The 11,193-nt window shown below is 38.8% G+C and overlaps 1 protein-coding gene across 9 annotated transcripts in view; it reads left to right on the top strand.

Annotated features, from left to right (window-relative positions):
* Positions 1-11,193, top strand: part of IL16 (interleukin 16) — a 38,694-nt gene that overhangs the window by 24,566 nt on the left and 2,935 nt on the right. For 5 of the 9 annotated variants that reach the window (XM_017742651.1, XM_017742652.1, XM_017742646.1 and 2 more), the window contains 12 exons: positions 619-729; positions 1,126-1,240; positions 1,437-1,510; positions 1,601-1,817; positions 2,860-2,977; positions 4,136-4,268; positions 5,004-5,091; positions 5,811-6,286; positions 7,677-7,818; positions 9,069-10,155; positions 10,661-10,844; positions 11,050-11,151. In XM_017742651.1, coding sequence (XP_017598140.1) covers positions 619-729; positions 1,126-1,240; positions 1,437-1,510; positions 1,601-1,817; positions 2,860-2,977; positions 4,136-4,268; positions 5,004-5,091; positions 5,811-6,286; positions 7,677-7,818; positions 9,069-10,155; positions 10,661-10,844; positions 11,050-11,151 — 2,847 coding nt within the window. Of the gene's footprint in view, positions 1-618; positions 730-1,125; positions 1,241-1,436; positions 1,511-1,600; positions 1,818-2,859; positions 2,978-4,135; positions 4,269-5,003; positions 5,092-5,810; positions 6,287-7,676; positions 7,819-9,068; positions 10,156-10,660; positions 10,845-11,049 lie in introns of all 9 variants that reach the window. The other 4 variants (XM_017742650.1, XM_017742647.1, XM_017742648.1 and 1 more) reach the window with 4 other exon arrangements.

Here is an 11,193-nt window from a genome sequence, read left to right as displayed (position 1 = left end):
CATAGTTAGCTTTGGGTAATGACTTCTGTCAGTGCTTAAATTATCTTGTAATGCCCAATTCCATGTTAAAATAGGAGGTTTTCATTAACCATTTCACTAAATATTTCACTAAAAGTTCATTAAAATGAGATAAATCTCAGAGGCTGAATTTAAGAAATCCAGCACAAATTCGTATTTTGGGGAAAATACTAGGTTTGGCATGTCCCAAGATAAAGCTTTTTAGTCATAAGATGAAGGAAAGATTTTGAATGTCTTGATTCTAGTTCAGTTCTTAAAAGCAAAAATTATAATACTTGTTTATGTCCCCTAATGACCACAAATGGGATTTTGGCATGGGGAATCGAGTGAGAGCACAAATATATCTTTCTACACCACTTCAAGGACCAACATCCTAATTTTTCTCCAGTTTAGTCCCTACAAGACAAATTCAGTGAGCAGCGATTTTCTGAATAACAAATGGCTTATGCATTAGAAAGACTTTAAAAAAAAAATAAATTAGTACCATCAGTTATAAGGAAGAAAATTTAAAATAAACAACTTGCTGCAATGAATGTTCAAGAACTTCTGCTTATGCATAAAAGAGAATTGTGAGGTTGTTTTTTATTTTAATGTTCACAGGCAGTTTCGAGGCCATCTAGGTCCCTAAGTACAGCACAACTAGTGCACACATCGTGTGGCTCACAGGCTTCAGTAATTTCAAACATTGTACTGATGAAAGGACAAGGGAAGGTAAGACTGGCTCTGTTGATTTACCATGGGTTTTACTGCACTTCACAAATGTAATCTGCCAAGTGCAGAGACGTGGCTGCAGGTATTAACGTTGCCACTTTTGGGCTGCCAATTCATATCCCGACAAAAATAAACCAAAAATAATTTAGACACTTTCCTATGTGCATGTAGGATTTATATAGAATTAATTGATTGCAACAAACAAAAAGCAAATAATAAGGGGATTCTGCTGAAATTCCCATTTACTCTTACTCAGGAATGTGATTGACTATTTTTTCATGTATTATACTACTCCCCTGACAATACTGCCCATGTAGGTAATGCAGAAGAAACTGCAAATGAGCTGTTATGAGAATTGAACATGAGTTCTCATACACTTTGTCTTCCATAAATTAGGGTTTGGGCTTCAGTATCGTTGGTGGTAAAGACAGCATTTATGGACCAATAGGCATCTATGTCAAAACCATCTTTCCTGGTGGAGCTGCTGCTGCTGATGGAAGGCTACAAGAAGGTGGGAAAGCCCTCTTCTCTCCCTTTTCCCACTTCCCAAAAAGTGACACTGAATGACAGATTGCAGCTGAAACGAGCCATAAGTGACTTTTACACCTGCATCCATTTTTGCATTTGCAAGACTCTTTTAGAGTACATGCATCACGTAACTTATTGTACAATACAGTAACACTAATATTTTTTCTCTTTCGAAACAGGTGATGAAATCCTGGAGCTGAATGGAGAATCCATGCATGGATTAACACATTATGATGCTTTACAGAAATTCAAGGTTATGTACTCTCCTTCCAGAACAAGCTCTGTTTTTAGACACAATGTGTGTGTGAGCTCAACAAGTTCACTCATTGTCTGTTCTTTCTAGCAGGCCAAAAAGGGTCTTCTGACACTTACAGTCAGGACAAGCTTCAGCACACCTCATTCTACTTCCAGCTGTCAGTCACCCCTCTTGTGTCAGTCACTGAGCTCCAGTACATGCCTAACCAAAGAAAACAGCTCTTTCAGTTCGGAGAATGCAGCATTCTCGTTAAATCCTACAAAGCCCAATGACAGGGTCATAATGGAAGTTACCCTGAACAAAGGTAAGTGTTGACATCAACTGAGCACTGCCAACAAAGCATTGACTGACAAACCACTGTTCATTTGCACTCTGAATGTCTTTCCTCACTAACCTGATTCTTATCCTGATCTAAGTTTTTTAATACAACAAATTAGGTCTTGGTGCCTGTGGGTGCTAACAAGTATCTATCAACAGCAGGATTTTGAACACCATCTGTCCTCAAGAGCCAATCACTGAGGTTTTTTCACTCAACATCAGAGTCACATTCATATCCTTCACATGAAAAAGTAAAGTTCTTGTCAACAACTGCCACTTATTAGGCAGACTGTGCAACTCTTACCCATAATTATGCAAGCAGTTAATTTCACTCTTGAAAAGGCTTAGAACCAAAAAAATAAGTATCTTTATCTTGTAGATCTTTCACCTCCCCTCCAACTGTCATCACCTTCTACTTACAAACAACTACCAGCACAGTGAAATAAACTTTTAAATATGGGAACATCAGAGTGACAAATAAAGCAAAGTCTCTGTGAGGTACCAGTGACTTACCAAACAAACAGTATGGGATCTGGCATCAGTGACTGCACAGAGAAAAGGGTGTAAACTCACAGAAGTGTTAAGCTGTATCATATAAAACTGAAAGAGGACTGAAATTATATAGCTAACAATAGCCATATATCCTTAGGTTTAGATTGTTTTTCCCCTTTTTAGCTCCTTAATTTTTTTTTTTTTTTGTATTCTGTCTCCTTGAAAAGCCATTTGAATCCTTCTGTAATGACAGATATTTTGCAAAATAAACCTGCATTGCATTGTGTCTGTGACACTTTACTCATGAGGGGGACAAAACCCCCCATAACAACCCCACAATAAAACAATAGAAAGGAATAGAAGAAAGCAGTGGAAGCAGCAACGAATACTGAATGTGCAACATTCATGAACACAAGACTTTGGTTCTGGTTTGTACAGAAGAAAGAATTAAATTTAATTAATTTTTAAAGAGGCTCTTCAGTGGTTTGCTTTGGCTGCTCCTTATGCCTTTTTAAAATTACTGTTGATTCTTTCAGAGCCGGGTGTTGGCCTTGGAATTGGGTTATGTAGCATCCCTTGCTTCCAGTGTATTTCAGGCATCTTTATTCACACCCTCTCGCCAGGCTCAGTGGCACATATGGACGGGAGACTCAGGTAGGATGAGAAAGGCTGTCTGTCTTATGCCACAAGTTTCTCATTGCTCTGTTTTATCGGTTTATTTTTGACCTGTTTGGGCAGGAAGGAATATTTATTTCTGGGAATTTCAGGATTAAAGCACGTGTGCTATTCTCAGGGTTGGAGCATGTGTCTTCAGGATATGTAGGATTTCCAGAAATACAGCAACCCAGTGAAATCACTGCCTCTTGCCCAAGCTGGGCTAACTTTGAAGGTCTCAGAAAAGCTTGTAGCATTGCTACTGGAGGAGATTTCCAAATAGAAAGTATTTGGAAAAACCTAAACATATGGCATAACTTGGCTTGTTTGAGCACTAGATTTTTTCTGATACAAGCTCCTCAAATTCTTGCCCAATAGAAAAACAGATTTGCTGAGATGAGCTTTAGTGGGAGTATAGAAACGTGTAGAATTTTCAGAGATTTTTTTTACCCACTATTAGTGTTAAACAGATTGAGAACTGAGCAGAACACAGCAGTTTTGGTGAAGTCTTTTTGATTTAAATTTAGGTGTTCTGTAACCCTCCTCTCTAATACTCTAGCTGAAAGAAATTCAGTCTTAAATTATTTGAATATTTGTGTGATACAAATCAGTGCCTTCAGTCAGCCTCTCTTAATGTGTGTGGGCACTAGAGCAGTGCCAGGCAGTCTCAGTTTCCATATGAACCAAATTTGGATTTCATCTAGAAAGAGCCAGTTTAGCAGATTTTGATTGTTTGTCATCAGAATTTTTCTTTTAACAAGTTACTCACATATGTAGCAGAAACATAACATCCTTTCTGACCTTAAATAGCACTAACATAATGTAAAGACATGAAAAGTGAACTCGAAAGGAAGGAAGGAAGGTGTAGGTGGAAGCAGCAGCTGAGCTGCAGACAGCAGAAAGATCACAAAGTGTGCACAGCTGAACGTGCAGGAAGCTCAGAGGTTGTGTGCAACATGGCAGATCAAAACCCCTTGACATGCAACTCACTCCTATTCCATTTTCTGTAACAGGACAGAATGACAGATTTAATCTGTAATCAAATTAGAGGTGGACCTTATGAATTTGCTTTTTGTATGTTGCCACATGGGTGAGACAAGGTCAGGAGAAAATCTCTTTTGTTCACATCCTCTCTCTTTTTTCTTAATATCTCTCTAGGTGTGGAGATGAAATTCTTGAAATTAACGAAACTTCAGTACAAAATACAACTCTTAATGAAGTTTATGCTGTGCTAAGCCATTGTGACCCTGGTGCAGTACAAATCATTATTAGCAGACACCCTGAACCGCAGGTAGCACACTCTGTATTCTTTCTGCCTTTCAATATAGCACATACTGAAAACTAAGAGGGAGCAAGTGCTGATCTAAAACAGGTGGAAAAATGTTGACTACAAAAATCCTGATCTCCTTATGATTATTGCTGCACACAAAAAAATCTGAGATATGCACTCCCTTAAATAGGATCATTTAGGACTTGAAGGTCACTGGTGACAATCTTACATGAGGTTCTGTGCAGTGAATAAGGAAAATACAGAAATAACGTTTAAGGAGTAACCCAAAAGATAGTTCTTATGTGAGAAAGAATTGACAATAATAAATAACTTGAAAGAGGGTACATACCTCCCCAAAAGGAATTAAATGTTTATACACTTGGTTTTCAGTAATTAAAATTTAGGTCTTGCCCAACCAATATTTATAGTTAAATTAATATTGAAGTACAATATTTTATTCTTGCAAGGTTTTTCTACAAAATGCTTCCTAACACCAAACACTGTATAAATGATTACCAAGTTTAAATTGTTGCATAAATTATGCTGTATTAAGTTACCTTATACTGGTAAATCCAGGACTCCACTTCTAGTGAAATCTGCAAAAGAACGTTTACCTTTGAAAGAGCCCATTTTACTTAAACAGCCACTAAAAACAGCACACCCATAGATATACTTCATATATACTGAGATATATACAAATATAATGGTGTGCAAATAACTCACCTCATGAGAGTAAAATGGCATGATATTTCCTAGGTGTCTGAACAACAGCTAAAAGAAGCTGTTGCACAAGCTGTGGAAAGCAACAGATTCGGAAAGGAGAGACACCAATGGAGTACTGAAGGTAAGGGAATAAATGCATTCACTGAGACATGGTAATTTTGACTTAAAATATGTCAAGGATGAGTACATGCTATATTAGGATCATTGGGAGCAATCAAGTAACCCAGAGCAGAAAAGAGGAGGAAATCTCACAGGACAGCCCTCCTAACATGTCTCCCATGATATGTTACCAGAGTGATGAGAACAGCCAAAGTCTGTCTGATTACAACAAAAAATTTTGTGCAAACTTCCTCCCACAGCTGCTCATCCTTTCCAGTTCACAACCTCTGCTTAGAGCCTTTCAAAATGTAGGTGACAGGACTATGACAACAAGGAACTGCACAATGAAGGTGATGTCCTCAGGGCAAACCTTGTTAATCCCTTATTTGTGAGGAAAGGCACATGCAGTCACAGCTGGAGCTATTTGCCCAGCTCAGGTATGGCATCCTCTCACAGTAATGTATTGGAATGATACTCCTTTGAGAGTCTTGTAAAGGAACAATAGGCAACAGAGTCATCATCAGTAAAACTATACTGCTGACACACCTATATATAGAGAGAGAAAATGTTATTTTGGTGTCCAGGAACTTGGCTGTTGACTCTTCACCCTACAAGGCAATGCATTAACCCCACCTTTGCATCCACCCAGAATGATATTTAGTGCAGATTTCATCAGCTGACTCTTAGGAGCGAGCACTTTGCCCGTACTGAACAGACTTTTCGAACATGTTCCTGACACAGGTGTTAGGAGGCTGGAAATGAGCTGGCATGGAAGGCACCCCTGTGAGAGACACATGGACAGGATCGTGGGTTACTGCAGCCGCAGGGCACAGCGGCTCATGACCCGCTCCAGCAGCGACAGCAGCTACAACCCGCGGGCCTCCTGTGCCACTGCTGCTGTGCACCAGCTCTCTGACTTGAAGGCAAGAGTACACAGTGTAGATGTACCAATCACCAGGCAACCTGGCCTGCTGTACTCGTTCTCTGCCAGTAATTCAGAGAGAAATTCCCCTCCGACCTGTAGTGAAGGTGGTCAAGCCTTGCAAAACACTAAGAAGTCATCAGAGATCCTCGTTAGAAAACCCAAATCATCAAAGCCCAAACCTCCACCAAGGAAATACTTCAAGCAGGACTGCACGTGTGATGAGCAGGGTAATGCAGACAGAAAAGAAAAGCTTGCATCACAAGTGGCTGAATCCCCTTCTGCAAGTGTTCAGGTAAAGTAAAATTTACAACATTGTTTTTGTGTCTGCATATTTGTGAGGCAGGGGAAAGAGGAAGGCAAAGTGACTTTGCATGATAGCAGGAAGAAGGGCAGGAGAGAAAGACAAAATGCATACACATGGGAATTGGGGAAGAAGATGAAGCTCTTCTGTTTTGAAAGTAAGGTGGGTATCTTAGTGAAGCCAGTTTAGTACCAAATGTTATGTTCAAAGTAAGGTCAGAAGGCAGAGAAGTGTCTGAAGAAAATCTTCTTCCATACCAAGGTTTCTGAGTTAAAATGCCAGTGAGAGCAGCAGCAAGAATGAATCTGTCCCTGCCATTCCTCAGGAGCACTAGCCACAGCATCAAATCATTTATGAAGTAGTCGCAAAACAATTTCTTGGTTTCAGTAGTGGATTTTTATTGGAAGAAAGCACTAACATTATGTAGAGCAGGCAATCTTGGCCTCAGATACATTTCTTGAGACCAGGAGTTATTAAATAAACCCATTTAAATTGTGGTGCACATACATATTTGTCGATGAGCTACAGTATTTGAAAACAGTGTACATTTGTACATTGCTAAATTTCAGTTCCCTCTCTTATCTAAGACAACAGAGAGTGTTTCACTTTTGCATGAGTGTGAAGGACTGTGAGATCTGTGTGTTGAAACAAAATTGTGGTTTGCTTAAAACTGAAACCTCTTTTCCCTAGGTTTAATAATATGCCAGCAGAAATGAATTGTTCTCAATGCAGTGCAAAGGAAAAAAAAAAACAAAGAAAAAAAACCCACAAAAGCCTCCCACACAGTTCCCAAGTTGCAAAGATCAATATAAAATTATATAAAGCAGACTGAAGTCCACATATAATGTTACTATCCAAGAAAATTTCAGTTAAGCACCTCATGTAAGGTCACTTTTACCATCCCCTAAGTAGAAACTGCTGCTAGAAAATCAACTTCCAGAGTAAAATTGAGGGAAATAAGTACTTGTTGAACTTACCACTCCCTGCAACTTCTTATTCTTCAGCACTTAGTCATTCTAAATGACAGTGAGAGAAAACTAAATCTTAAGATTAATAAAATCCATGAAAAATCAAGGTCTGTTCAGGAAGACAACTTCCTCTATTAACACAGTCTCTATGTATCTGTATATACCCAAGAGAGAGGGTTTCTTGTCATAACGTATTTCAGATCATTAGGAGAAGGTTTTATTACTGCTTTAAAATTTTTAACCTTTATTCCCTCCAAATGTTGTATTAGTCAGTCTGAGGCCTGCACACCACATTTTTATATTGGGTTTCTGTTTTTTTCCAGATTCATATATTTTTTCAGACCTTTCTTCAGCTTCATATGTAGTGTGGTTTGCATAATTACATTCTGACACACTTCTCTTTCCTGTTTGTGCAGGAAGTTGGAGAACCAATGTTAGAGGGACATCAAACTGATGTAACCCACGGTGCCTTCACCACTTCTCCTACAGCATATGATAAGGAACACACAACTGCTGCTCCAGTGGGCAGAGATCAAGAAAGAAAAGAAAAATTAGGTATGTTTAATTCCATGAACCTTTCTTTCCAGCTAAATACGTACTATTTAATTTGGATTCCAAAATGGGTATTGAGCTGATTTCACCTTCTCTTTAAATGTAGTCTTCAAACTATATCTGTAAATCTTGGGGTGAACAGATGAAATTTCAAATTATTGATTAATCTCTGTAAAGAAAGGGAAAGTAGATCAAAATCAGCATAAGAGATGATTTATTGTAAGTTTTAAAAATTACTGATAAATCTTTGTAAAAAAGAGAAACTAGATCAAAAGCAGCGTAAGAGATGATTTATCGAAAAAATTGTTAATGGACAGGTACAATTTTGCTGTATTGCTTCAGATGAAACTGCTTAGTTACACTGAATATCTGATACTAAAGGTTAGTTTTAGCATTTCTAAAGGACATTTCTAAGCACAGTTTCAAGGCTCTGGTGTTGCAATGGTACAAACCACTGATAAGTTAGTTTTCTGCCGTGCTAGTTAGAATCCAGGAAACTTAGTGCTAAGGGAACAAGACAATCTCAAGAGGTGTCTTACAACATCAATGCTTATGTAATTCTGTGAGTTATGGCTCAGATCATTATAAAAAGTGAAAATGTTGCCTTAAAAAAAAGTTGACACTGAAGCAGATAACAGTACCTGTGCACAAACAGAAATTTGCTGCCATTCGACCCCACCATGTCTAACACTAAAATGCTTAATTGCTCTGTGATGTAAAAAGTATTCCCATATTAGAATCAAGTTTTTACTTATCAGAAAAATCAACTGGAAATGCCTGCAGAAATTTAAGGAAGCATAAGTATTGAAGATCTTCGTATGAGAGTCTTTTTAGAGTAAGATACACTTATAAATGTAGAAAAGAAAAAATGCTTCTAAAAGGAATTTATTGTAATATCAGCTTTTTCTCTAGGCTGCAAACAACATTAAAATTTTAACCTTCTCTTTTAGCTGTTGTAGCCTGTATCAAGATTTCAGCATCCCAGATTTTCAGTATTTATAGACCCTTTAAAAAGGGAACTCGTATTTAAGCATGCAAGAGCCTTGTTTTTCAGGTAATTTCAGTGTCTGGATTCAGAACTTGTAGATCAAGAGCTATGAATTTTTTAAAAGTTTAAACTTCTTAGAAACTTTAAAAAAAACTCTATCAGAGGCTTGAATGAAATTCAAATTTAATGAATTAATAATGATGCAGAGATAAAGGGTGGAGAGGTAGAAGGATGTTTGTTTATAATGGATGTCTCTTTATTCCAGGGACTCCACTTTCATCAGTACAAAGGCCTGTGCTTAAAAGACAAGCACGGGTAGATTATAGTCTTGATACAACAGAAGACCCCTGGGTTAAAATTTCTGACTGCATAAAAAGCTTATTTAATCCTACCATGAGTGAAAACAACGTCCATTTAGATTTGCAACCTGGCATCGACAAAAACAAAGAGAATCAAAATCGAAGCAGCTCAGAGACAGTTCTGAAGAAATCAGAATCAGAATTAGTCGGTTCCAAAGTGCTAAAATCAGATGAAAATGACAGTGTGAAAAAGGGTCCTCCTGTTGCACCTAAGCCCACCTGGTTCCGCCAAAGTCTGAAAGGATTGAGGAAAGCAAATTCAGATCTAAAACCACAGGCAGATCAAAGTTCTCCCAACCATGACAGTATTTCCAACAAAAACCTGCAATCCAGCTTATCACGTGTGTCTCCTGGAGGATCATCAATAAAGCAAAGAATAAGCTCATTTGAATCCTTGAGTGCTCCACAGTCACCTGAAAACCCCCCTCGAAGGCTGAGCCTAAAACCATCGGTCCAGAAAGAACCTTCTCCCACTGCAGCAGGAGCAGAGGCAGCTCCAGTCTGCTCAAACCAACCCTTCCTCCAGCGTTGTGAGAACAGCCAACAACAGCCACCTGTGGCCATGGCTACAAAGAGCCTGGACAGGTCTTCCTCTCGCAGGGAGGGTATTGCAACCAGCTCAGAGAAAAGCAGCAATGCCAGCACTGAAAATTCATCAAGTCTCTTAACTCCAGGAGCTGTTGCAAACTCCCATCTTGTGTCCGTAGCAAAAGCACACAGCCTGAGGTCACGAAGTTTTCCACTTACTGCTGCCCAGGCTTGTGAGATAATGAAGCCATGTGATGAGAAGTGCAGCAAAATCTATTCCATCAGCAGCCAGGTGTCATCTGCTTTAATGAAATCCCTGCTTTGCCTTCCTCAGTCCCCAGCCTCTTCTGGAAGCAGTGCATGGGAAACTCTGGACACAGTGTCCCAGTCCTCCATGGAGGAAGATGAGAATTCCATCTCACCTGCAAGTGAGAATCACCACCTGGACACTGGGTTTTCCCTAAAGTAAGACACCATATTTAAAACTCAGATTTACAGACCAGCATTGCTGAGCAGCTGTGCTGATCTGCTGACAGATTAAAGTTCAAAGGTAGCATCACACAGAAGTAAAGCACAGACTAAATGAAGAACTTTTTAGAGATAAAGGTTAAATGACTCACATGACTGTTACTTCTGGTTTTAATCTGTATTATATATAGGCACATGTGTATTTCAAACATCCTCCTGTTTAAGGAGCAGTATTTCTAATATCTCTGTGATAAAGCAGATTTAAGTGTCTTTGCCTGAGGCCATGAGATTATTCCTATTCTTTAACGCAATGGATTCTACTTTTTTTAAGTTAACATGATTAATTTCCATTTGCCCATATTTATAGTAGTTGTAGGAGTTACCACCCCCATTACATGCTAATAAGATGGAAAGATGACTGCTCCAAAACTGCCTTTTGCTTTAGTGGGTATGTTCTTGCATAGCTCAATGTTTCTTTTTTGTTCTTGTCACAATGGGACAGCCTCTCCGAGCTGAGAGAATACACGGTGAGCCTGGCAGACAAAGGGAAGGAGGAAGACAAACAGGAACACGGCTCACCTCAAGCATCCGGTGTGTCAGGGCAGTCAGTCATCTCTCTGCTTTCCCCTGAGGAGCTGGCAAAGCTTATAGAGGAAGTCAAAGCCCTAGATGAAGAAACCTTAAAGGTAAACCTGATTTTTCTTTTCATGCATGGTTTTCAGAAAACTGTAGAGTGAATGTGTCTGGTTAATCTTTGCAACTTAATATTATGCTTACGGCACTAAGTCTCATTATAAAATGCACAATAGAGAAAAAGAAAATATGCTGAATTTCCAATCATTGTGACATACCTTTTGGGAAGTTCTTGACTTTATTCTGTTCTCTGTCTAGGAATTTGATGATATTCATGTTACAGTTTTGCATAAAGAAGAAGATACCGGGCTTGGATTCAGCCTAGCAGGGGGCATTGATCTAGAAAACAAAGTGGTAACAGTAAGTAGCATCTTAAAATATACTCCCAAATCAACACTCTTT

This window comes from Corvus brachyrhynchos, unplaced genomic scaffold, assembly GCF_000691975.1.
Source record: "Corvus brachyrhynchos isolate BGI_N302 unplaced genomic scaffold, ASM69197v1 scaffold97, whole genome shotgun sequence".
NCBI classification, from domain to species: domain Eukaryota; kingdom Metazoa; phylum Chordata; class Aves; order Passeriformes; family Corvidae; genus Corvus; species Corvus brachyrhynchos.
This window is presented reverse-complemented; position numbering and strand designations above follow the sequence as displayed.